This window comes from Maylandia zebra, linkage group LG11 (assembly GCF_041146795.1).
Source record: "Maylandia zebra isolate NMK-2024a linkage group LG11, Mzebra_GT3a, whole genome shotgun sequence".
In the NCBI taxonomy this organism is placed as follows: Eukaryota; Metazoa; Chordata; class Actinopteri; order Cichliformes; family Cichlidae; genus Maylandia; species Maylandia zebra.
Genome location: NC_135177.1, coordinates 30040302 through 30067908, shown reverse-complemented (window position 1 = coordinate 30067908; position 27607 = coordinate 30040302). Strand labels below are relative to the sequence as shown.

Here is a 27607-nt window from a genome sequence, read left to right as displayed (position 1 = left end):
CTCTGAGACCAGTCTGGCTCTCATTTAGTGATGAGGTTTGTATTCACATGTGGTCTTAGCTTTGCTCCTAAATCAGTTTTGCTCGTACAAACTCCATTGGTGGAGTCGTACTCCACCTCTAAGGCTTACAGTAAGAGACACGCTGGTTTTAACATTTGTTTTCTTACCGTTTTCCTTCAAGTACTAGAACTAATACGAATTTGATTCTTAGGCTATTCAGTGACATCGGATTTTATATTGTAGGCTGTGTGATGAAGTATTCTGTTATTTATCTGGTAAAATCAAAACTTGGAGTCACAATGACAGTAGAGTACAGTAAAGTGTTCACATTCACTTTGTAACTTTCTGACCAGATGTCAGGGTTATTGTGCCAGCGTTTGCCAATACACTCTCACCCCTAGGCGTGAAAGCACATAAGTACAAGCAGATGTTTTTCTTGCAACTAAGCTCAGAATCAGTCTCCTGCTCTGAGATCAGTTTGGTTCTTATTTGTGTTGGGCAACCTGTTTAAATGTGACCTTAACAGTGGTCCTAAATCAGTGCCTTGTTTGTAGAAACTCCATTTGTGGACTCATACTCCACCTCCACATTGGAGACACACTCATCTCAAACCTCCTAAAGCTTTGCTAAACTATCCAGGGCAGTTTTCGAGCTTACTACGAGCCATGAAGCATTTGTTTTTGGCGGTTTTGGGTTTGCTGTCTCTTCAGTGGGTACACAGCAGGAGCGATGACAGGACAAACTGCAAGCCATTTACAGCCAGCTTTTGTCAAGGTGTGGGGTACACCACTACCCTTCATCCAACGGGAGTTCAAGGCTACAACCTGCAGCAAATTGGTCAGATTGTGGAGACTGCTTGCTCACCGCATGTTGCCAAACTTATGTGTCGCATTGTTGTGCCTGAATGCAGCTCAGAGGACGATAGCAGGTTGAAACCATGCCGAGCTCTCTGTGTACAAGTCAAGGCAGACTGTGAATCCACCCTCAGAGCAAAGTGGTTGTCCTGGCCTCTAAGGCTCCGATGTGAGACTTTACCTGAGAGCAACTGTGTAGGGGTGAGTATAAAATAATAAGAATGTAATGTCTTACGCTGTCTGGCAAACGTAACGCAATATAGCTGACTGAACTCAACAGTCATAATCATGAATGTTTGTTTTTTTTATTATTCAGCTTTTAGCATCAATATCACGGGATATTCAATATTAAAACTGCACAGTCTTTGCTACTGTGGATTTTTTATGTTTTTTTTCCTGATTATTAACTGGAAAAAAGTGCTTTTTGTTTAATGTTTCATGCATCACCTCACATGTGGAATAGAGCACAAGTTAAAGCATATGAAAGGTCTCATTTTCACCCAATTAATTAATGGATTGCTTCACAATTTATTGTTGCATTGTCTGTTCAGCTTTGGCATAGCCCTTTCACTGACATTAACAAACTTTAAATGGGAACATCCAGTTATTGTAACACTTCATGGTATTGTCCTCATCTCCTGGCTAATATTCAGCTCATCTGTTTGTGTTTTTCACAATTTGTCAATTCATGCAGTCATTCCACAAGTATGTAGAAATGAAAATGCAATGCCTCTTTAAGACTCTTCATTTCATCAGATTTCATGTATAAAACCAAATGCACCAATACCAAAAGAGAATGCATGCCTTTATACTCCCATTAATATTAAAAATATAAACTAAAAGATTTATGTTTGTGTTCATCCAGGCGTCATCAGTCGTCAGTGTTATTCAGACACCCCCTTCAGCATGTCAGCCAATCACGGTTCCTTTCTGCAAAGACATGACTTACACAGAAACTGTGCTGCCCAGGCAGGAAACCCAAGACAATATAGCCTTAACAATAAACCGGTTTAATCCACTTGTGACATCAGGATGCTCCCCTCATCTGAAGCCATTCTTATGCTCCGTCTACGTTCCCGAGTGTGTGTCAGGAAAACCTCGTCCACCTTGCAGAACGCTCTGTGAGCATGCAAGGTCCCACTGTGGAGCACAGATGAGAAGTTTAAGTTTGGAGTGGCCCGAAGCTCTCAAGTGTGAAGCATTTACCACAGAGTCCTGTGAACATGTAAGTAATATGAAGATAAACAATATTCACAAAGACGCTTATACACTGTGATGAAAGCTCTGACTCTTTCACTTGCCTTTCTGGCTGAGTAGCTCAAATCTGTTTCAGCTGTGCATATGTTTGGGAATATGCTTTTTTGTACTTGTAACTCTATCAAATAGTAAGTGCTGGTTAATGACAATAAATGATAGTACATTTATTCATCCATTTTCTTCCACTTCTTCAATGTGGCAGGGGGGGAGTAGACCCTGGACAGGTTGTCGCAGGGCTTCCACAAAGAGACAGACATCCAGTCACAGTCACATTGACACCTTTGGCCAGTTTAGAATAACTGATCAACCATTACATTCCCCCTTTACAACAGTCAGCTTTTCAATTGCCTTAGAATGAAGACATAGTGAAGTCACTCTTCCAGCATGCTCTCTAGTTAGCCAAGTTTTGGCCAAGGGAAACTTTGGCAGCTCACAAACCCTTAGACCTGATAGAATAAGACAGACAAGTATCACAGGATGGACAGTTTGGATATACTCTCTTTGGCAATAAGAGTTAAAATGAGCATGCAGATTTGTAGCTAATTAGCAATGGCATTGTTCATTCATTCTTCTAATCATCCACTTCATTACCTGTCTATTACTATTATTATTATTATTATTATTATTATTATTATTATTTACCAGTTCAGGTTTGTGGGTGGGCAACACAGCTACACACTTCAAACCTGAAATCCTCTTACTGTGATACTGTTAGCCACTGCACTACTGTGCTTCCCAGCATTGTTGACATTTAACTAATTTCTGTTTCTGTTCATCCAGGTTCCAGTCATCAGTGTTAGTCAAGCACCCTCTGCAGCATGTCAGCCAATCACTGTTCCTCTCTGCAAAGACCTGCATTACACAGAAACCGTGCTGCCTGAGAAAGAAACCCAAGATGTTATAAGCCTGAAGATAAATCAGTTTTATCCACTAGTTAAAGTGGAGTGCTCCTCCCACTTAAAGCCACTATTGTGCTCTATTTTCGTTCCTGAGTGTGTGTCAGGGAAACCTCGTCCTCCCTGCAGAACTCTCTGTGAGAAAGCAAAGTCCGGCTGTGAGCCACTGATGAACAAGTTTGGCTTACCATGGCCTGAAGAACTGAAGTGTACAGCATTTACTACAGAGTCCTGTGAGCATGTAAGTCTGACACAACACTCTAACACTTTTGTGTCAAACTCAATTTAGTCATGGGCGACCTATGACCCAGTTTAGACCAGTAAAACCAATGCACTGTATTGGAATACATTCTGAGATCATTAATCTGACGAACAGCCGAGATTTTTTAAAAAGCTGAAACCATAAGAGCAATAAGACACCCAATACCTTACATTGTTAATCATTTGCAAGACAACAGAATCTACTATTTCCTGTGAAATTATTTCTCGTTTAATAAGTTTACATAACAGATGATGTGCAGCCCTTAGATGCCTTAAGAAAAAAAGTGCAAATTCAACAGATTATCTCATTTGTCCCCATTTATTATGTAAAATTATTCATAGTAGTATTTGTCCATTTTTATGGCTCAACCAATCTACTGAGATTAAATTTTTTTAAATACTTTTCATACTTAAAAAAACATCTTTAAGGCCACAGGGTGTAAAAAACGTTTTGATTGTAGATTTGTACAAACCAGAAAATGTCAAAACTAATAAGTCCAGGATTCAGAGTGACATACAACAAAAACAGATTTATTTGGACTTCAAAGACAGTTTTTAACAATACAAGCAGAAGTGAGTTACAACAGCACAAGATTACCTTTCGTGGTGTCTTGTTCTGCTGATGTGTCCATTTTTTTCTGTCACCATACTGATATTCCCCTCATATTTGCAAGTCTATGTATAATTTGGTATTTAAAATTTTTTCAGGCTTTAGCTGGATTTTTGTGGCACATATTTACGTAAAGACCATGTTTCACTATAAAATTATTAAAGAAATGTATCACATGCTGAAGGTAACCAGAGCTGGAATGACACTGTGTACTTGTGTCTCCAGTATGGCGTGAGCAGCAGCGGTGGGGTCTGTGAGCCAATCACCATACCAATGTGCCAGGGTCTGTCCTACAACCAGACCCTCATTCCAAATCTTCTGGGACACACAAGCCAAAGAGAAGCATTCACGAAGATGTCCTTCTTCAACTCCATGGTGCAAACCGTGTGCTCGGTGGACATACGCGTCTTCCTGTGTCGGGTTTATGCCCCTCAGTGTGAGGCAGGGCAAGCGCAGTGGCCCTGCAGGTCATTCTGTGAGAAAGCCAGACGGGACTGTGAGGGACTGATGTCCAATTTTGGCATTTCCTGGCCAGAAGAACTGCAATGCAGCTCATTCCCAGAGGAAATGTGCATATCAGTAAGTAATCGACAATTTGTTGATGACCAAAGAAACATTAAAAATGTAATTTAATGAAGTAAAATGAGTTATTTTTCTTTTTCAGTTATTTATCTTTACTTGACATCTTCCTTTGTTTTCTTTCACAGGAAGAAAAAAGGTCTAAGGTATTTCAGTTCTTCAGAAATTTAAAGTAAATTTGATAACTTTTACTTATTGCTTCTTTTGTAAGTGGACAACTCAGGGGGTGTGGGGCTGATAACAAAGTTTTAACCTGCCAGTGCTGATTTCAATTTGGTTGTCCATCTCAGCAAAAACAGATAGGTGGGAATCCAATGATGTCATCAGTGCTGCTTTAGTGACGCCTAGTGGCTGAAGGGAGCTCATCACCATCACCAAAGGCATTAATACTCTTTGCTTCCTTAATTTGAGTCAAAAGAGACATAAATGTGACAGTGGATAGGAAATAAATGAATAATAAATAAACTTTGATAAATTACAACAAAAAAAATCATAAAACAAATAAAAAATAAAAACTTTAAGGGTCTCTGGTGTCGATGAATACATCTGTTTGTAGTCTAGCAGGATTTGTCCAGCAGTTGATAGTAAAAAAATAATAATAATGACCAAACATAAAACCCAATTTCCTTTGGGGTCAACCTTCAGGATCAATAAAGTTTTATTGAATTGAAAAGTACACAGGATTCAATCTTTTAAGTAATCTCTGATACAGAATGTTTTATGATGAAGGGAAATTCTTTCCACATGTTAAATGTTTTGGTATTTCTGAATAATAACAGATGTTTACAGTACAGCTTTACAGGGTGTCTCTAAATGATTTCCACCCATCAAAAGGAGACTTGTGGTTTAGTGTGTATGACTAATACAATCAAACTATGACTGATTATGTAGATCATAGTGGTTTAAAGACAAAAAAAGTTAAAAACAAATCCATGTAGTACATTCAACTGACACTAAAATGAACTGAAAGTTGCTTTATAACTGAGGTTGTGGTGTGCATACACATACCGCATCTTTGGGATGTAATTATTCAATAATGGTATAATGGTAATGGTAATGGTATAATACTGCAAAATTTCCATTACACGACCACTTTTGTCCTTGTTTGCAGATGTTGAACGCTGAAGATGTCGCTGCTAAACTGGAGGCTGGTGGCTATTCTGTTCATGGAAAAGGTTTGTTTCATTTCCAACACCAACATTTTCAATAATAATTGAAGAACAATATTTAAATTCATGTTTTTTTATTTATTTTTCGAAATTTAGCTCTTACTCTCAGTACTGCTCGTCTGCTGCTGACTCTCATGGATGTATCCTTTTTTTGTGGCAGTTAGTAGAACCAGAACTACAAATTCTAGCCAACAGTTTAACACTTAAAGAAATAAGAAGTAAATAATTTGGGGAGGGGGAACCTTCATGTGACTGATTTTACACTTAATGACTTCTTTTTTTTAATAGCAAAGGAAGTAAAGGCTTGTGGGTAGTGTAATAGTTAAAGCCATGCCAACATGATGCATAGAAAACATTAATATGGAAACCTCCCGTGTTATAAAATTATCCATTTGGCATATGTTTCCATTTATTGCAATTATGTGTTTAGCTATGTATATTGCATGCTTCATGCTCTTTAACCAGCACTTTCAGGCAGACCAGTCTGGAGACCTGGATGTGGTGGAGTTCTTCAAACTGGAGCGTTTTGTGGGCGCTATCAGGAGAGAATACGTGGAGAGCTATGGGAGCAGGAATCAACCCTCTGTTACTGAGAACCAAATGAAAAAGGCTTTGGTTGCCCGTGGTATGACATTATTTCTTTAAAAGTACAGTAAAAATACATCCATTGACATCCATCATTTCTCCTTCATAACTTTGCTGATAAATCAAGAAAATATACAGATATTTCTGATATCATAGTTGCGCACTCAGCTGTGTTCAGCTTACAGTACACACTGGACACATTATACAGACATAAGCTGCAAAGTCACAGAAAACCAAACTGTACTGTATATTATATTCTTGATGCAGTACAAAAGGTTTGGATGTGTCATTAGAAAGATTCAAAACATTTAAGAAGCAGTCATTTATTTGTAAAAATAAAATAAATAATCGGGGAAAATTCACTGATTATTGCAGAATTTCATTTGGATGACGAAACCTTCAGAGTTCTGTGGCAGGAATATCGCTCAGAGGGTGGGATCAACTATGATAAATATGTGGCTGCCCTGACAAAACTTCAGATCCTCAAAGGTAACTGCAACTGTAACACATTGACACTGACTTTAAGGATATACTCCAGTTCAATATTACACAATGTGTCTACTACACCAGATATGATGTCTAGAACTATTTTTTTTTAAGTATTAATGGGGGGGGAATGTGATGAATTAAAAGTCACTGAGTGCAAACCTTAAATTAATTTGTATCTATTCCCCAATAACCTTTGAATTGTTATTAATTTAGTTGCAATCATTTTTGTAGTTTTGATCCTTCTACAAGCTTGAAATGGTATTTCAAAGTTTTAAATATATGCCTCCTGTCTCAGATCGTTTCAAAGCCCATCTGCTGAACTTGCCCTGTGACTGTCAAGTGGCCAGCTTCACCATGAACCAGGTGAGTTTTCATGTTTTAAATAAAACCTGTGTAATTTAATCTAGCAAGTTTTTACATGTTCACCTATATGGAAAATTACAGAAAAGTGTAGACAATATTAATAATGACTAAAAAGTGTGTTAGTATAGATTATGCATGTGTATAAATCCAAAAAAGGCAAAAAGACTAAATATATAGACTAAAATACATTAGGCTGTAGTTGTTTGCAAGCAAAGGAAATTATGGGAGGTAATGAGATGAGATGAGAGCCTTTATTTGTCAGTTGCAGGTCTTTTGCCCACAACCGAGATGACAGACCTTGCCGACCGTACATACAATACACAAACATCACATTGGGGAGACAGGTCAGGCTAGGTAGCGAGGACAAATACAAACAGAAAAAATAGCAACAGAGAGATTTATTCTGAGGTCATTGGGTGATTAAGGTGGAAAAATATGAACTTTGTTACATAAGGTAATTTGGGCTTTCATTCAGAGGAAAATACATGCATTTACTTTCTTTCTTTCTTTTTTTAAAGAGGTGAAGTAAATATTTATCTGTTTGATGTAAGTAGTAAAAATAGACTGTTTTCTGTCTTCTTTGCTACTTAGCCTAATAAGAGTTAAATAATAAAAAATATCTACATTTTACTGTGCCTATTTATTTTTACAGTTGCATTTTAAAGACTTGTTTTCTTTTCAGTTTATGAAGACAGCCATTGTGTGAGGAGCAGAGCTGAACTGACCACAAGAGGACTGTACGTAGGAAATAGCTGCATATCAATTTAGTGATGCAGAACTCTGCAAATATATATATGACTGAAATTTTCTTTAATGACAAACATTTATTTTTAAATCACAGCAATATTAAAGTGACAATAAACACAGAAAAGAAACAGTTTTCAATGCCTGAAGTCTGATTTCAGTGTTAGTTTTAAATGTACTTCTGAATCACATACACATTACCATTTTGCTAAATCTTTACATGCTCACAATAAAATATTGTGAAAAATGTTCAAGAAACTTTTTCTGAACATTCTTTGTTGACATTTGGAAGTCATAATAGGTTAAATAAAACAAAGCCTACTGCCTTTTTTACTTTCCATACAACTAATGAAATTAAGAGAGGTTTACATTGTAACAGTTACAGTATATTTACAGAAACTTCGTGCAACTTGTACAAAATTTACAGTCTCGCTATGGTTGAGTGAATAATCTCGCAATTTAGATTTTTTTTTCCTCAATTTATTTATTACTTTTTTGAAGTTCAGAATTCTGATAATTTTGCAAAATATACAAGGAAACATCATTGAATAAATGGCTGACTTTGTAAATTTCGTACCCACACCTCAAGAGTCGAACTCCACATTTTCGCTGCTGGAGCCAGCAAGTTCCACACTTGCACAGCCAGCCAAAGTCAAGCTGCCCAGTGCTCTAACCTCATCGCCACCGTACTGAGTGATGAAGATGCTGTTGTCCAGCCTCTCGAAGGTCCTGCACCGCAGCCAGCTCCAAGCCAAACATTCACTTCATGAATGTTCCCACAAGCCAGCTAAACTTCAGGCTGTGAATTGTGAATGGTGGGCCAGCTAACTTGAACTAGCCTGACCTAACCCTAGCTAGACTCAACTGCTTGAGACTTCTGTGCCAGAGCAGGCCTCTTTGATTAATTACTCAGACTTGCTGAATGGTCAGCTACTGGAAAAGCATTGGTGACTTTAAACTAAGGCCCTGATCTGTCGCCCTACTGCATCTAAGATGAGTTCCAAACAGATTTAAAGATTTATCTAACACAAAGCCAGCGATGAGTTAAATGGATCAGTCCTGACCCTGAAAGCAGGGTAGACTGGCTCCTTGAATTCATTATGGAAGGTCTGGAGGTGGATCAGTTTGCCAGAGGAGACATTAAAGAAGGACAGAGTGCCGGCATGCCAGTCCAGGTATACCCCTGTTCTGCTGGTAGCAGTTGTACGGATGGATCTTCTTTTGTTACCATGTTGGCAAGAGTAACCACCATTAGAGCACATCAGGGTCCAGGACTGATCATTGCATCCAAGACAGCTGTCATCCCCTTGCCCCTTCCTCTGGATTCCTTTGTACGTCACTCCTAAGTAAATATGTCCTTCCCATTCAACCTCCCAATAACAACAACCAGACAGACCCTCTGTACACAGCACTTGTTTCCAGTAGTCAAACCTCTCTGGGTGATCAGGATATGACTGCTTCTGTCTACCCATTGCCACTTTTCTGTTGTTGTTTGACATTACAAGGTTTTTGTTTGCAGTGTTTGGGTCCAGTGTGAGTTTACGGGCATCTGAAGGAAAGATAAAGCAGAACAGCAGTTTATTGTCTTCCTCTAACTTAGATGCTGTTTCAATTTGGGGAGATTGCAACACGTGCTTTTTTAGGTGCACTTTACAGATTTACTTTTAAATCATCTCCAGGGAGTCAAAGGCCTGTTTGAAGGTTAAGACTTGGTTTTAGGAAAAAGCTGAAATTACTTTCAATTAAGGGCTAGCGTAAGATTTTCACAATTCAAGTGGTAATTATACTTTGTCATGGGTTTGAATACAGAGTTGTTCCTTGAACTCAGAGGATGAGTCCATGCAGTTACAAAAAATGATCAAGCATGTGAATGTCTGCATTTGCATAAACCCAATCAAACACAGGCAGACATGAAAACTATAACGCATGCATTCGTTGGGATTGTTATGAAACGTTATGAACAGAAAGCAACTATTAGCTAAAATATTAGAACCAACCACATAGTGTCAAACTTCAGATCCCAAATTTTTAAGTTGGTCATACACAAACAGATGGAGAGAACAGATTGACACACATCTGGATATATTGCTGGTCCGATTTTAGATATAACTGTCAATATTCCCAAATTGATTGAAGAAACATTTAAAAACAGTTCCTTGCATAAATCACAAAAAAAAGGTTTGCTAAGATGTGGAAAGGTTTACTGTTAATTGTTCTCTGTTTAACAACATAAAGAAGTATATCTCATGTGGTTAAGAATGTTTCTGCTTCCAGGGTTAATACTTTTGCTGTATAAGGTGGAGATTTTATCAGAATAAGCTTAATACAGCCCACATAAGGATGCATCTTATTTTGGGTATTGCCAACAAGTTACTTTTTACAATGGATTTGCAGAGTCTCAGGCTTTTATTCACATTCATAAACATTTATTATATTTATATATTTTTTTCCTCTCTTCCCTCTAGCTTTGCCTCTCTCACATACCATAAATGTCTGTTGAAATACATCTCTTAAGTTTATTAGATTAATGATTTTCTGTGAGAAACAAGTTTTTCTTCTTCAGGCTCAATCTGCCTACCATAGCAACAAAACAACAGACCACCCTTAATGCTCCCATTTCTAGAAAGGAAGTACTAAACGCTGTAAAAACTTTAAAGAACGGAAAAACCCCAGGACCTGATGTTTTAGTAGGGAATTTTATATTTTATTTTATTTATATTAATTTAGTAAGCTGTTAATACCCATTACTTAATATGTTTAATTATTCGTTATTGCATAATAGATTACCTCAGACTTTAAGGTAAGCTAATATCTCTTATTTTGAAGAAGGGGAAGTGTGCAAAGTCTTGTTCACCTTATAGACTGATAGCTCTTCTAAATATGGACCGGAAGATACTTTCTAAAATATTAGCTACCCGACTCGAAATTATCCTGCCTGTAATTATTAAAGAAGATCAAACAGGCTTTATAAAAGGCCGTAATTCCTGTAATAATGTCAGGCGCCTTCTCAATCTAATTAAGCTGCTCAGCAAAGGAACATGGGTGGTTTGGTGCTTTCTCTGGATGCTGAAAAAGCTTTTGACCGGATAGAATGGACTTAGTTATTTTACACTTTAAATAAATTCAGTCTTGGTGATAATTTCATTAAGTGGGTAAAAATTTTGTATGATAATCCTCAGGTGTCCATTTTGTCTTTTTTTTTCTTTTTTTTTTTGCCTGTCCCGTTTGGCTCTTTTGCCATCAGAATTATTGTCTAAAGGCAAAGAAAGATGCCCAACGCCCATTTTGTCTAATGGACTGAAATCAGATAGTTTCCCATTGTTTAGAGGAACGAGGCAAGGCTGCCCACTGTCACCTCTTTTGTTTGCTATTGCCATTGCCATCGAACCGTTAGCCAAGGCGATAAGGACAGCACCTAATGTATGGGGCCTGCGAATCAATTATGAGCATAAGATCAGTTTATATGCAGATGATGTTTTAATATTTATTTCTGATCCAGGGACATCAATACTGGTTTTACTTAAGGCTATACCAATTGGGAGCCCTAATTCAGTGCCAACTGGACTGTTTTCTTTCCCCTTCAAGCGGTCCACCACAGGTTTTGTATACTTAGGGATATTTATAACTCCAAAATTTAAACAAATGTATAAAGCAAATTTTGTCCCTCTGTTCGAGAAAGTAAAGCAGGATTTGGAGAGATGGAACTACCTACCTGTTTCCTGGCTAGGACGTATAGCTTTGGTTAAGATTAATATTTTGCCTCGACTGTTATTATCCTGTTCAAAGGATTCCAGTTATATTTTGAAATAGGGTGATGAAGCATCTGAATGGCTGGCTAAGCTCTTTTATATGGAGCAAACGCAGACCAAAGCTTAAGATGGCTACAGTACAGCTCCCAGATTCAGTAAGGGGTCTAGATTGACCAAAAATTAGAATATATCAATTGAGTACTCACATGTGCTATATTCATGACTGGGTTACAAATAATTCATACTCTATATGGTTGGAGATTGAAACCTCTATTTCAAAGTATCCATTAAGGGACTTACTGTTCTTTAAGAACTTTAAAGATATTAGATCGAGCTGTGATAATCCAATCACACTTAATACACTTAAGGCCTGGCGGTCAGTATGTTGAATTGAGTGAAGGTTGAAATTAACATTATGTTTACCCCTATTGCGAATAATCTTGACTTTCAACTGGGGATGTTCGATATAGGTTTTAACGAATGGAAGAACAAAGGAATTCACAGACTGAGGGACTTATTCTCCGACAATGTGGTTATGCCATTTGACCAAATGGTTGAGAAATATTCTCTCCCCAAACATGGCTTTTTCTGTTATTTACAGATAAGGCATTATATCTTGCACAGTACTAACTTCAGTGAGAGTCATGAAGTCTCTCCTGATGAGAAATTATTATTTTTAACAGATAAAGAGGTACCTGTGAAGATATTTTATAAGGCTTTATATTCTGTACCGTCAGTGATGTCACAGAGGCTTAAAGGCACATAGAAAAAGGAGTTAGGTATAACAATTGATGATGAAGAGTGGAAAGATGTCTGGAGTTATGCCAAATCAATCTCAGTTTGTAATTGTACCAAAGCAATACAGTTAAAAATCATACAGAGAATGTATATATCCATATTTCGCAGACATCAACATAATCCTACCCTTTCACCCATGTGCCTCAAATGCAAGACAGAAACTCACAGCTTCTGGTCATGTTTGAAATTGCAAGAATATTGGTCTAATGTGTTATCTGAAATGGAGAAGATTTTGGGCTGTGAATTAGAGATGGACCCTCTGTCGCTCATACTGGGCCTCCCCAGCCAGCATTTAATATCAAAGAATAATAGGAGGTTGTATTGTATTCTCACCTATGCGACGAGGAAGAATATTCTACTCCAAAGGATTAATGAAAAAACACCTGCTATTAAAGGTTAGCAAAGAGTAGTTTTGGACCTAGTGCCATTGGAATATCTTACATGTGTACTGCAGTCAAAAACAGGCCAATTCTTCAAGGTGTGGAACCTGATGTCTCTAATATTATGCTACAAGGATTCTCTTGAATATTCAAACGGCCGCATTCTACTGGGACCACAGGTACTGTATTGTATTCTTTATTTATCTTTTAGATGGATCTGAGCTGGTGTTTTGTTTTGTGCTTAGTTCTCAGTCTGTTTGTTTTTCTTTTTGCTTTGTTTTGGGGTTGTTTGTTTATTGATTTGTTGTTGGGGGGTTTTTTTTGGGGGGGGGGGGGGGGGGGGTGTTTGTTTGTTTTTTTTGGCTCTGACCTGTACACTTTATGTTATGTAATTATGTACTATTTGTGAAAATGGAAAAAATAAAAAAAAATAAAAAAATATACAGTGGAACCCCGACTTACGAAATTAATTCATTCCGGAGGGTCTTTCGTAAGTCTAAAATTTTCATAAGTCGAAGCACCTATCGCGTCTTTTGAGTGAGGCAATGCTGAATGACAGGCTATAGGCTAATTGCTAACTAGAACAACAATATGTCGTTCAATTGGAACAGCGAAGCACAAGTACGAAAGCCAAGGGGTTGTCACATGATTCAGAAGGCATTGTGGGCATTGTAGGCTCAGCCAATCAGAGCCAGTGGCTTTCATTACTCGGGCATTTTGCTGTAACACGGGCAGAAATACTGCCATTCAGTGCCTTCCTAACTTGAATTTTTCGTTAAATAGGGTATTCGTAAGTCGGGGTTCCACTGTATATAAAAATATATATTAAAAAAAAAAGATATATGATGTTGACTTGAAAAGCTTGTTCGTTAGTATATCATATCAAATCAGGGCAAAAAGCTCTGAGTTTTTGCCCTGGTTGTTTGTGATGCTGGTAAACTGCAGTGGTACATTATAGAAATAAACTCACTGTGTCTTTGGTTAGAAATTAGTTAAATTAGTTCCATGATAGTAGGTTGAATACCACAAAATTACATAAATGAAATGACCTGAAGACTGTTAACACTTAACACTAACAACCAGTGCTGTAATTTTATTTAATGGAAAAAAAAAAAAAAAGAGCATACTTACACTTCTGCAGAACAGGTTTTATGAACTGTGATCCACGGGGTTCAATCCTGGTAGGTATTGAAAAAGCAATTAACAGCAATTAACAAGGATTGATGTGGACAAAGTTGTTGTTTTTTGTAATCATAACATTAAGAGAAATTAATTTTAGCTGCTTAGAAATTAGTCTGGTTTCATTTTTATGTTTGTTTTTTCTGAAATATTTTAAAGAAAATCAATTTACACCTTGATCTATTCATACCTGAGATCATTCAGTGCCCAGTTTGAATTCTGTCTTCCAGCAGAGAGCAGCTCAACTCCAGATTCTCCTGGGTGATTGTAGCTCAGATCCAACAATTTCAGGTGAGCTGGGTTAGAATTTAGAGCAGAAGCCACCGAAGCACAGCCTTTCTTTGTGATCAGACATCCTGACAGCCTACACACACAAAAACACACACACAGAGATTTCTGAAGTCTAAACAGCAAAAAAGTGTCAAGACTAACACAAGGAAAAGCTTTGAATGTTCTTCAAGAAGCCAGAGGAACTATTCCTTAAAACTACTTAAAAAAAAAATTACAAGAAAGCCTGCAAAAGACAGTTCAGGCTATTTTAAACAAAAAAGGTGGTCACACCAAATATTGACTTTCAATTGCACTTAATCAGTCTCTTTATTTGACTTCATTTCAATTCAACTGAATTTTAATTATACAATGCCAAATCACAACGGTTTATATTGTAAGGTAGACCCTACAATAATACAACAGAGAAAACCCAAACAATCATGACTAAGTGATATGAGCAAGTGCTTTGGTGACAGTGGGAAGGAAAAACTCCCTTTTAATAGGAAGAAACCTCCACCAGAACCAGGCTCAGGGAGGGGCAGGGCCATCTGCTGGTGTGAGGGGGAAGGAAGACAGGACAAAAGACATGAAGAAAGCCAGAGATTAACAATAACTAATAACTAAATGCAGAGAGGTGTATAAGCACGTAGTGAGAGAGAAAATCTCTTATGTAAGACTGATAACCCATATGGAAAAGAAATAGTAAAAACTTATAAAAGACTTGCATAAGATGTGGCCTACTTCATATAGTGAATCATATAAGGCTTATATGATTTACTCATGAAAGTGGCCACTTTCTCATTGCTTTCATATATTGTTTTAGTAAGTATCCAAAACATAGAAGTTTCATTTATAAAATTTTTCAAGGGATCTTACATCTGTTTTCACTCTTGTATGCTTTTCATACAAGTTTCACACAAGACAGATACAAACTTTATAAGATTTATATATATCTTTTCCATATGGGAAGGAGTGGGTAGGGTTGAGCCACCATTTATTTTTGTTAACTTTTAACCTTTCCTCCATTTTTTAGATAACTTCTGGAGTTAAGACTATGTTGTTGATTTGATACTTTCAGGTTTTCTGAGCTTGTGTTCTGTTTTGTTGTTTTGTCCTTAACTCACCGTGAGGATTTAATAATCCTGACATGATTCCTGTTAATTTGCTGAATAATAAATACAACATTGGTTTATGTAGATAACTTGTTTGTTGTGGCTGCTTGGGTTTGGTAAGTGGACACCTATCCCGTGTTGTGTTCTGGCCCCCTAGTCAGGGCATAATAATAATAATAATAATAATAATAATAATATTAGTAGTAGTAGTAGTAGTAGTAGTAATAATAATAATACATTTTATTTATAGGCGCCTTTAAAGACCCTCAAGGTCACCTTACAATAGTACAAAAAACATAAGGTAAATGAATTTATTTTTTTTAATTAATTTTTTTAAAAAGCATGAAAGTATAAAAGCTAAACAAGGTAAAAAATAGATTAAGACGGAATCACAAGGCCATGCAATTTTGAATAGATGGGTTTTACGATGTGATTTAAAAGTGGTGAGAGAGTTGAGAGTGGTAGTCCAGATATCTGGTGGAATTGCATTGCAAAGTCCTGGGGCAGAACAACTAAACACTCTGAGTCCTGTGGAAGTCAGGCAGCAGGTGGAACCGATAGAAGGGAAGCTAAAGAAGAGCGGAGTGTGCGAGGAGGCGCATATGGAGAAGATCAAATATATATGGGGGTGCAAGGTTATGAAGCACTTTGAAAGTAAGAAGCATCTTGAAATTGACACGGAGGTGAAATGGAAGCCAATGGAGCTGTTTAAGAACAGGTGTTATATGGTCATTATATTTGATTCAGAATATAAAATGAATAGCTGTATGTTGAACTAACTGCAATTTATGGAGAGATTATGAGGTAGACCACAGAGAAGAGAATTGCAGTAATCCAAACGAGATGTGACAAGAGCATTGACAAGTATGGTGGTACTGATTGGAGTGGGTGAAGGACAAAGGCGGTTATTACAAATATGAAAATTTGAAGACGGCGTGATATTATTTATATGTGCTGTGAAGGAAAGAGTGCTGTCAAGGATCACACCAAGACTCTTAAACTGAGGGGAAGGTGTGACAACAGAGTTATTAATGGATAATGAAAAACTTCTGGTTGGAACTTCAGTCTGTTTTGATTTGGGGCCTATTAGAATAAATTCTGTTTTATTGCCATTAAGTTTAAGAAAGTTGTGAATAAACCAAACCTTGATTTCACTTAAACAATCAGAAATGTGGGAGAGTAGCTGTGGGTTTGGAAGACAAGTAGAGCTGGGTGTCATCTGCATAGCAGTAAAATTGGATGTTATATTTCTTGAAAATATTACCTAGGGATAGGAGATAATAAAAAAGAAAGGACCTAGGATAGAGCCACAATTAACTGGAGTAGATAGTGATCTGTGAGTGAGCAATTGAATAAGCTGTGAGCAGCCAGAGAGATATAAGGTAAACCAGGCGAGTGCTGTACCACTGATCCTAATAGATGCTAATCTATGAAGAAGGATGTGGTGAGAGACAGTATCAAAAGCTGCTGTCTCACTGTGACTCCAGTCAGCTGCAAACAGAAGATCATTTATTATTTTTACAAGAGTTGTTTCTGTACTATGAAATGAATGGAAGCCAGACTGAAACTGTTCATACAAGTTATTACCAGTGAGGTGTCTATGAACCTGTGCATTCACTATCTTTTCCTGAATTTTGCCTGCAATAACTGAAAAGGTGACCCCTTGATACTGGCCTGAAAGGTTTGATGGGAAAAAAAAAAGGGGGGGGGGGGGGGGGACATATGAAAATATGTTTTTTTTTTCTGCCTAGATCATTTTTAAAGAGGCTGAACAAATGGCTGTATCCTGACCTGAGAGTTTCCAGTCTGCATTCTGGGCTTTTTAGTCCTTCACAGAGCAGCATCACAGCTGAATCCTCCAAGTTATTGTTACTCAGGTCCAGCTCTCTCAGACTGGAGGGCTTGGAGCCGAGAACAGAAGCCAGTGCCTCACAGCTTTTTCCTGACAGGTTGCAGCAACAAAGACTAAAAAAAGGAACAAGTAACAAAATAGTGTGATGACAACAACTCATTGTCCTTAATATGCAGCCGTTTTCCACTACTGCCAAAAAAAAAAAGATAAGCATTTGAAAGATATTTTGTTAAGTTACAGTTATTATAGAATCACACATATTATTACATTAGCACCATTAACAACAGTGGACCCTGTTAAAGAGCCAGTTATTGCAAATAAATAAATAAATACATACATACATGTTTTAATCTGATAATAGTCCGTTATAATAAAGAAATTACATTACTGATTTCACATTTGATGACATGTATTAATGCTAAAGCAGGTTTTAAATAACTATTTGATTCTTTTAATCCTAACCTGAGTGTTTCCAGTTTGCAGTGTGGACTCTGTAATCCTTCACATAGCAGCTTCACTCCGGAATCCTGTACGTTGTTGTAATTCAGGTCTAGTTTTCTCAGACTGGAAGACTGGGAGCTAAGAACTGAGGCCAGAGGCTTCAAACTTCTCTCTGACAGGTCATGGCAACTCACCCTAAAAGTATTTGCAACAAAAAGTATTTGAACTGACAGATCTTTTTATATACCTTTATACATTTGATTTATACAGGTATTTTAACCTACACAGCTTTAGTAAATGCTTTGACCACTGGCAGCAGCCTCAGAAGAACCTCCTCTGAAGTGGAGTATTTATTTAAGTCAAACACATTCAGCTCTTCTTCTGATGACAGTAAGATGAAGACCAAAGCTGACCAATGAGAAGTAGACAGTTTATCTATGGGCAAACGTCCTGAGCTCAAGTGTTGTTGTATTTCTTCTGTTAGAGAATGATCATTTAGCTCATTCAGACAATGAAACAGGTTGATGCTCTTCTCTGGACAGGAAGTGGAACTGATCTTACTCTTGATGTACTGGACTGTTTTGTGATTGGTCAGTGAGCTGCTTTCTGTCTCTTTCATTAAACCATGTAACAGTCTCTGATTGTTCTCCAAAGATAAACCAAGGAGGAAGCGCAGGAATAGGTCCAGGTGTCCATTTGGACTCTGTAAGGCCTGGTCTACAGCACTCTGGTAGAGAGATAGTGAATCAGGTTTGGCTTTAAACAGTCTGGACCACACTGAAGTTCCTTCTGACATCAAATTGACTCCAGAATTGAAAAATGTCAGATAAACATGAAGAGCAGCAAGAAACTCCTGAACACTCAGATGAACAAAGGAGAACATCTTGTCTTGGTACAATCCACTTTCCTCTTGAAAAACTTGTGTGAATACTCCTGAGTACCAAGAGGCTGCTCTGATATCAGTGCCACCCTCTGTCAGATCTGATTCATAAAAGATCAGGTTTCCTTTGTGCAGCTGCTTATATGCCAGTTCTGCCAATGACTCGATCATCTTTCTGGTCTCTGGAGTCCAGTGTGAATCTGTCACCGCTCCTCCATCATACTTGATGTTCTTCAGTTTGCACTGAACCACCAGAAAGTGAATATACATCTCAGTTAGGGTCTTGGGCAGCTCTCCTCCTTCTTTTGTTTTTAATACCTTCTCCAGAACTGTAGCAGAGATCCAGCAGAAGACAGGGATGTGGCACATGATGTGAAGGCTTCGTGACCTTTTGATATGGGAAATAATTCTGCTTCTCTGCTCTTCTTCACTAAATCTCTTGTGGAAATATTCCTCCTTCTCCATGTCGTTGAAACCTCTAACCTCTGTCACCATGTCTACGTACTCAGGTGGGATCTGATTGGCTGCTGCAGGTCGTGTGGTTATCCAGACACGAGCAGAGGAAAGCAATTTTCCACTTATGATGTTTGTCAGTAGCACATCCAATGAGGTGGACTCTGTAACATCAGTCAGGATATCAGTTTTGTGGAAGTCCAGTGAAAGTCGAGACTCATCCAAACCATCAAAGATAAACAAAACCCTAAAATCCTGGAACCTGCAGATTCCTTCTTCTTTCATTTCAGGAAAGAAGTGATTAACAAGTTCCACCAAACTAAACCTTTTCTCTCTCAGCACATTCAGCTCTCTGAAGGAAAATAGAAATATGAATTGGATATGCTGGTTGACTTTGCCTTCAGCCCAGTCCAAAGCAAACTTCTGCGTTAAAACTGTTTTCCCCATGCCAGCCACTCCTGTTGTCATGACTGTTCTAATTGGTTCATCTATTTCAGTAGAGAGTTTAAATATGTCTTCTTGTTTGATTTTTGGTTCAGTTCCATCTGATTTCCTGGATGCTGCTTCAATCTGTCTGACTTCATGCTCAGAGTTGACCTCTGTAAATCTCCCCTCTGTGATATAGAGCTCTGTGTAGATCTGATTCAGAAGAGTTGGATTTCCTGCTTTGGCAATCCCCTCAAACACACACTGAAACTTCTTCTTTAGACTTGATTTGAGTTTATATGGACACATGGCCCCAGAAGCTCCTAACAAGAAAAATGATAAATTCTATTAAATTAGATCATGGTACAGGTATCTCAATTTCCCTACTTTAAACCAAAGACAAATTAGGTGACAGAAAAATAATAAAAAGCTGACACAAACAAAGCCACATTTATCTCTTAATGTGATGGTAGAAAATCATTTCTTTTGGGGGGTTTTGGTCCACATGTTAATTTTATGCACATGTGATATTGAAATAATCCAAAATTTTATAAGCAAAATAATCAACTTATTGTCACTACTGAATCACTCACTGGGTGATTCAGTAAAGAATTTTACTAATAGAAAAAAATGTGATTTCTACTACCCAGACAGAAACTCTTGATATACTCTTGGATAGTATGCATAGCTAAGAAGACCTTTAAAGATGTAATGTTTTGTATAGAAGATTTTCAGCACCTCAGATTTTAATTGTTTTGGCTTGTATGTTTGTTTTGCTTCATCTGTATTAAAAACCTCTTACTGTTTTGCAGAGAGTCAGCCAGCTCTCCATGTTTCATTCGTCTCATGACCTGCAGTGTGATTTTCAGAAAAGCCTCTCTGCTCCTCCATATCTGGTCTTCATCTTCACTATTATTTATCTCCTCCTCCTTAGCTTGACTCTCCAAGCATTTTGGGTAATCTGGACTCAGCAATTTACGGAATGTCTTCAGCTCATTTTTCACAAAAGTAACAATGTTCTCCTCAACAACCTGTAATACAATAAAATTTCAGTTTCAAAAGCAGAAATGTATCTCTGTCAAAAGCTTTGATTCTTCATTTCACAGACCACTGTCCAAAATGTATTATTATGTACCTTCAGTTGACTCCTTTCTATCTTCTTTCTAAATCTAGGGAAGAGCCATGTATACAAACTCATTCCACCCACATGTAAATATTCTTTTATTCTTTTAGTTTGTTTGTAAAGTTGTTGTATAAAATGCTAAATAGTTTCACCTCAGTTCTTTCTTTACCACAACAGACTGGTGCAAAACACTGCAGACCCTGTGCCAAGCCATTTGTCAATCCCACTCTGTACTTTTCCCCCCATAAACAAAACCCAAGATACCTGAATTCCACCACTTGGGGAAACAGCTCCTCCCCAATTTGGAGTGGACACTTTCCCCCTTAAACCCTTAATAAGAAACACTGCTTTAGACTTGGTGCAAATTCTGATTCCAGCCATTTCATAATGAGTTTCAAGTAGAGGTCAATACTTGATGACACCAAAAGGGCAACATCAAAAAAAAAGATGTGATCCTGAAAGGTTCAGCTATGTCAATCAAGATGGCCCAACAACATCCTAAGACTTCAGGAACTCAGGGTTAAACTCATTCAGTCCCCCCCCCCCCCAGAAGGAGCCCACATTACATTACATGAAGTGTCAACCATCTGTTGTGTAAGTGCCACCACAATAGGCCACAGCCAGTTTCCTACTGCTGACTCAGCAGTAGAAGCGTGGAAGATAGTTCATATGGACTGAATGTCCCCAGTTTTTCTCAGTGTTCTGCAAAATGCGGAAGTTGAAGATTTCCTGGATCAGGACCTCCACCACACACTCTCAGAATACACTCAAAATATGTTTTGGTGAACTAGACCAGTTAAAGTACTCTGTTTCTTTTATTTATTTACAGAGGGTTGCTTATACAGTTACTAACCAGAAATATGGAGTCCAGGTCTGTCTGATGATGGGTGGACCCCTCTGACACCGTCTGGTGACCTCTGTGGGCAAAACATGACTAAAATTATTGCTAGGGAACTGCATCAGGTTTACTGCTAGGGAGTCAAATAACACATCAGTAATGCCACTCACTAATCACCTCCAGGTCACACTGTATTGATGCAGTATTTTGTGGTAAAGAAGATGGAAATCCGTATGGAATGTTAATGAACATACTTTTCAGATGTTAAGTAATATACGTTATGTCTTGATTTGAATTTTTTGATTGATCCAAGTAAATATTCCGGAATAATAGATTTCTGATTTGAATGAGCCGTAAGCCACAGTCATGAAAATTAAAACAAAAAGGTCATTACGTAAGTTTAGATTAGATAAAGTATTTAAAACAAAGAAAAAGGAATAAGAGAACAAAATTATTCTGTATACAAAGAGGAGACATATTTGTATACGTTACATAACAACACAACATTTTTGGTTTGGGACAAAACACATTAAAACAAATGTGCATTTAAAAAAAAATAATAGAAGCTACATTAAATGGAGCCCATGGTACTTGCCTCAGGAAGTCTGTGCTTACTGACTGACACACTTGATGGCAAGAGAAGCAAACAACATAGATCTTAATACCGATCTCACAGTTATGCTAAAAACTGCTCTGCTGACTTACTCTGTAGCTGATTCTTGTTGGTTGAAACTAATCGGGTAATCCCTGGATCTCTGACTCTCCATGGATACACAGCTTTGTGAAGTTGAGTTTAATTGTTCCTGCTTAGTCCTGAAAGAAATGGACAACACAAAAAATTCAAAGGATAAGTGTTACTAGTTATGCTCCAGCAATGTCATGCTCCACAAGTCTGGTGGAGCATGACATTGTTTTAAGACCTGATGCAGCTGTGAAGCGTTTGAGTTACAGGATACCAGAACACTTCCTGGTGGAGCTAAAGGAGGAGGTGGACCTCATGCTGTCTCTTGGAATCATCCAACCTTCAACAAGTGAGTGTTGCAACCCTGTTGTCTTTTATGAGCTCAACATTTATTACTTTTGTAAATATGATTTTTTTGGGTTAAATAAACGGAAACCCTATTTTTCTAATAATTCCTGTGACTCCTCCTGCTTTTTCAACTCAGTCCATCACAATATAAATAAACAATGTTTTTAAAATTTTTAATCAATTTAATTCCATTCAATGGCTTTCAGAAATATTCACCATATACAGTTAGGCCAATATTTATTTGGATACTGGCACAAGTTTTGTTTTCTGTTTACTGAAACATATCCCAGTTGTAGTTATATAATAAACATGAACAGAAAGTGTAGACTCTCAGCTTTCATTTGAGGGTATCCACATTCAAATTGGAAGAAGGATTTAGGAGTTTCAGCTCCTTACCATGTGCCACATTCTTTTTAAAAGGAACAAAAATAATTGGACAATTGACTCAAAGGCTATTTCATGGGCATGGATGGGCAATTCCTTCGTTATGTCATGTAGGATCAGTTAGGGAGATAAAAGGCCTGGAGTTGATTTGAGCCGTAGCGCTTGCATTTGGAAGATTTTGCTGTGAACAGAACATGCTGTCAAAGGAATTCTCCATTCAGGTTAACAAACCATCTTTAAGGAGTGAAAACTGATTAAAAAAAAAAAAAAGCCATCCGAGAAATTGCTACAAGATTAGGAGTGACAAAATCTACAGTTTGGTACAAAAATATGGAGTCCAAGTCTGTCTGATGATAGGTGGACCCCTCTGACACTGTCTGGTGACCCCTGTGGGCACAACATGACTCATTATTGATGATTACTAAATCATGTCCCTCTTATAGTGCTAAGGAGTCAAATAACACATCAGTAATGCCACTCACTAATCACCTCCAGGTCACACTGTATTGATGCAGTAATTTGTGGTATAGGAGGTCAAAATCAGTATGGAATATTAATGAACATACTTTTCAGACATTGAGTACCATACATTATTTCTTGATTTGATTTTTTGATTGATCCAAGTAAATATTCCGAAATAATGGATTTCTGATTTGAATGAGCCGTAAGCCACAGTCATGAAAATTAAAACAAAAAGTCATTACATATTGAGACAGAGGCAAGTTTAGATTTTGGCTTTGTAAAGTGTTTAAAACAAAGAAAAAGGAATAATAGAACAAATTTATTCTACATACAAAGAGGAGACATATTTGTATACATAACAGAACAACACAACATATTCAGTTTGGGACAAAACACATTAAAACAAATATGCATTTTTAAAAAAAAGCATTAAATGGAGCCCATGGCACTTGCCTCAGGAAGTCTGTGCTTACTGACTGACACAGTTGATGGCAAGAGAAGCAAACAACATAGATCTTTTAATAATAATTTCATAGTTATGCTAAAACTGCTTTGCTGACTTACTCTGTAGCTGATTCTTGCTGGTTGAAACTAATCGGGTAATCCCTGGATCTCTGGCTCTCCATGGATACACAGCTTTGTGAAGTTGAGTTTGAATGTTCCTGCTTAGTCCTGAAAGAAATGTACCATACAAAAAAGTCGCACGGGAGTTCTATAGACTTCAGTCACTGACAGGAAAATGGTAAGTGGTACTAGTTACCATACATAGCCAGACATATTAGAGGAAAGGTACTGACCTCATACCTTATACTGTTTAGGATGTTGGAGATTTGATGTTTAACTTCATGATCACCAAGTGATTTATTACTTACTACTCATATTTTGTTATATATATTACTTTGAATATTATTTTTCAACATGCTTCATGTTTTAATTCAGTTTATGGTTATACTTTTGTACTCTGGTTTGTGTGTGCTCTGAAAATGTCAAGATGTGACAACAGAAAGCTAGTTTGCAAGTCGAGGTTATATACATCTGTCCAAGAATGCTACCAACATGTTTAACTGCTAACCAATGTAATGTCTTTAACATCCATGTGAAGAGTTTTACTGAAAAAAATGAATTATTTTTAGAGCATATTGGACATGGAGTATCAAACAATATATAACTCTGTTGATTTACTGCATTCTTATCTTTCATGATATAAATAAACATTTTTTAAATAAATTTTATTCCATTCACCGGCTTTCAGAAATATTCATTATATATAATTAGGTTCATATATATTGTGATACTGACTCAAGTTTTGTTTTCTGTTTACTGAAACATATTCCAGTTAAGAACAGAAAAAACCCATCTGAGAAATTCCTTGATGCATGCTCAATCATCCAGGTAAGTAAATCTCCAAAAGCTGATTCTGTTCATCTGGACGTAGCTGACAAAGCTATATCCAAATGAACAGAATCAACTTTTGGAGACATCCAAGAAATTGCTACAATATTAGGAGTCTTCAGTTTGGTACATGCTGAGAAAGAAATAAAACACGGGTGAACTCAGCAACACAAAAAGACCTGGATATCTACAGAAGACCACATTTCCATGGTGAAGAGAAATCCTTTCACAACAACCAACCAAGTGAACAAGTGAGGAAGGTGTATCAATATCAAAGTCTACCATAAAGAGAAGACTACGTGAAAGTGAATACAGAGGGTTCAACTCCAAGGTGCAAGCCACTTATAAGCCTTAAGAATAGAAAGGCTAGATTGGACTCTGCTAAAAAAAAAAAAAAAAAAAAAAAAAAAAAAAGGACACTTCAAGTATTTGGCTTTGACTATTTCCTACATTTCTAAGTACAAATATCCCTTCTATAGTTCCCTGAATGATCAAATTCATAATAGTATATACATTATCTATATTCAGTCTCTAAAATGTCCAAAAGAGCCCAGTTGAGAGGTAAAGGATGTGCTTTTTTAGAACAAGGGACAGAACAAAAATACCCAATCCCAACCTAACAAAACATTATCCAAAACTTTAAATCGGAGGATTTTGAGTTGAAAGAGATTTCCATCTTACCTCTCGAGGTCTGCCTGGCTGCCATGTTCCTCATTTGAGGGCAGCAGTCCCTCATCTTTTTCCTCAGACTGACTCATAGGACAGTTTTTACCTTTACAAAAAAAACAAACCCAACATGTTCCATTATTATCAGGACTTGCTCATAACAGGGTTGTTAAATAATTTAAGGAGGTTCATTAGGTTCGATCCCTGGGCTCTCTGTCCTGGTCGTTGTGTCCCTGGGCAAGACACTTTACCCTACTTGCCTACTGGTGTTGGCCAGAGGGGCCGATGGTGCGATATGGCAGCCTCGCTTCTGTCAATCTGCCCCAGGGCAGCTGTGGCTACAACTGTACCTTGCCTCCACCAGTGTATGAATGTGAGAGTGAATGAATAGTGGTATTGTAAAGCGCTTTGGGTGCCTTGAAAAGCGCTATATAAATCCAATCCATTATTATTATTATTATTATTAGGTTCATCTTCCTGCCCACCTTCTTAAAACCAATTACCCTCCAAGCACCATATTTTAAATCACACTGCTCATCTTTGATTTTCCCTTGCAGAAACCTATGTGCAACCCACCTCACACATGTCATTTCATCCAAGCCTCCATCTTATTTTCACCACCACCAGCATCTACCAGAGGGCCCTGTCTCAATTCCTATCACCACTGAGATTTCACTCTGTGAGGAGCCATCGGAGTCTAATCAAATCTTTATTTAATTCCTTCTAATAATCTGGCCTTATTGAACTGCCAGCGGCTGTAATCAATATTATTTGCCAGTCAAAGTCGTCATTGTTGCTACTGTTTGAATACAGTTTGAATCGATACATTCCACCATCATCTGATTAAGATAGCTAGCTATGACTGAGATGGATGATTGTAAATAACACTGGTGCTCAAAAGAGGGAGGTGAAAAGAGAGCAGGATAAGTACAGTGCCAGGGCTTTGGATTCGAGCAGTGTTGTCACTGACTTTGCTAAGTGCAAAACCTAAAAGATGATGTTCTGATGGGTGAGTAGTTTGTGTTCTTTCCTGAAAGCAAACTGAAATAGTTATATGCTGAAAATATGTGCTCATATTTTAAGTACCTCCCCCCGACACCCCGGAAAGGAGATGCCTGTGCCTGTCAGCCTTGTATGCTTCCAGTAGTCCTTTTTAACCCAGCTAGTTTCACTTCCTCATAGCACTAAATTGTATGACGTGTTATCTAAGTACTATGATCACCAGGGTAGAGTTAGTCCGACAGGAAAACAACAGCGGGCCCCGATCAGTTCTTAGGTTCATACTGATGTTCACACGGTGTTTGTCTGCTTTTTATTACCAGTTTCATCACGTAAATAATAAAAATTTCCCGATAAAGCTTTCTAATTACGTCCTTTCGGCTATGTAGTCGAAATGGTTTTCAGTTTGCTTGGATAATAAAGACAGACTATTAGAGATATTTCCGTATTTTGTATATACTCGCTAAACGACGCCGTACACTTCGATACAGTAGAAATGAGACGTAACCTCAGACTTGAACAGCAGTTCTGCTGACCTACCTTTTATATGTTACCGAGTTATCTGTTGTGGCGAAAAAGGAGAAGCGAAAGTGTGAAGTTCTGTTGAAGTCAGCTGATTACGTGCAGTTGAAGTCAGCTGATTAGCCTACGTGCTGTTTAAAGAGTTATTCCCTCTATATCCAATGATTGAAACGTTCGTAGAGTTTTACAGAAAAATGCAGACTAATATAACCCTTTAGAAGAAGGAGAATAATATGGGCTACAAATAAATCATTTTCAGGCGGGGAAGCTGCTCAGTATTTCATACTCTATTTCAACATTGTATTATTGTTAAAAGCTGAATTCGTGTAAACTTAGTCATCTAATCGATTTCGGCATCAACGAGAACGACTAGGCTTGGTATCAAAATATATTCTGATAAAGCTTTACCCTTAAAATTCAGTTACAGCTATACAAAAATACGTATTTATATGTTGATAACTGCTAATTATGATTGGCAGTGAAGGCAGCACGAGCATAGAAGCGGGTACATATATATATAGCTGCATACAAGCTTAAGCTTCATCTTAAAGCAGAAATGAAAAACAGAATTTAAAAATACCACGACACCGCTTCTTATTTGAAACATTAAAACTCCCGATTTTGCTATTTTTAATGGCATAATGTTTTGTGTTTAGATCAGTCTGTGTGTTTCCATTCATTCCTCGTCCAATCGTCTTTTATCCTCCACGTCACTTTCACGTCACGTTTCCACGTCACGTTTCCACGTCCTACTGATCTACAGTACGGTGTTGTGCCAAAAAGTGACATTGGAAATCAGTTTTTGGCAGGCAATCACTTTTTGGCACAACAGGCAGCAGTGATC

General features: G+C 37.6%; 2 protein-coding genes across 2 annotated transcripts; one reads left to right on the top strand and one right to left on the bottom strand.

The window, feature by feature from the left end:
- The first annotated feature begins 482 nt into the window (after nucleotides 1-482).
- On the top strand, nucleotides 483-7943 carry LOC101474605 (uncharacterized). Its single transcript, XM_024804195.2, has 11 exons — nucleotides 483-1055; nucleotides 1720-2079; nucleotides 2892-3248; nucleotides 4104-4457; nucleotides 4586-4603; nucleotides 5569-5632; nucleotides 5723-5766; nucleotides 6101-6251; nucleotides 6587-6700; nucleotides 6996-7063; nucleotides 7746-7943. Exons 1-11 carry the CDS (start codon nucleotides 666-668, stop codon nucleotides 7767-7769), a joined length of 1944 nt encoding a protein of 647 aa, XP_024659963.2. The 5' UTR covers nucleotides 483-665; the 3' UTR covers nucleotides 7770-7943.
- LOC101478989 (NLR family CARD domain-containing protein 3) lies at nucleotides 7855-26864 on the bottom strand. Its single transcript, XM_014409480.3, has 12 exons — nucleotides 26782-26864; nucleotides 25258-25348; nucleotides 23749-23856; nucleotides 22014-22121; nucleotides 21324-21387; nucleotides 20150-20378; nucleotides 17873-19670; nucleotides 17610-17783; nucleotides 17087-17260; nucleotides 14104-14277; nucleotides 13866-13912; nucleotides 7855-9356 (listed from the first exon to the last, which is right to left on the bottom strand). Exons 2-12 carry the CDS (start codon nucleotides 25332-25334, stop codon nucleotides 8830-8832), a joined length of 3480 nt encoding a protein of 1159 aa, XP_014264966.3. The 5' UTR covers nucleotides 25335-25348; nucleotides 26782-26864; the 3' UTR covers nucleotides 7855-8829.
- Between the last annotated feature and the right edge of the window lie 743 nt (nucleotides 26865-27607).

Bases quoted from the DNA above. Each gene is read 5' to 3' on its own strand.
- LOC101478989 (XM_014409480.3), bottom strand. From the start codon at position 25,334: ATGAGTCAGTCTGAGGAAAAAGATGAGGGACTGCTGCCCTCAAATGAG. The intron at 17,784-17,872 runs GTAGGTTAAAAT...AAATACTTTTAG, and splicing joins AAAGCATTTACTAAAGCTGT to GGTGAGTTGCCATGACCTGT. The intron at 13,913-14,103 runs GTATGAATAGAT...AATACCTACCAG, and splicing joins TGGGCACTGAATGATCTCAG to GATTGAACCCCGTGGATCAC.
- LOC101474605 (XM_024804195.2), top strand. From the start codon at position 666: ATGAAGCATTTGTTTTTGGCGGTTTTGGGTTTGCTGTCTCTTCAGTGG. The intron at 2,080-2,891 runs GTAAGTAATATG...CTGTTCATCCAG, and splicing joins CCACAGAGTCCTGTGAACAT to GTTCCAGTCATCAGTGTTAG. The intron at 5,767-6,100 runs GTATCCTTTTTT...CAGCACTTTCAG, and splicing joins TGCTGCTGACTCTCATGGAT to GCAGACCAGTCTGGAGACCT.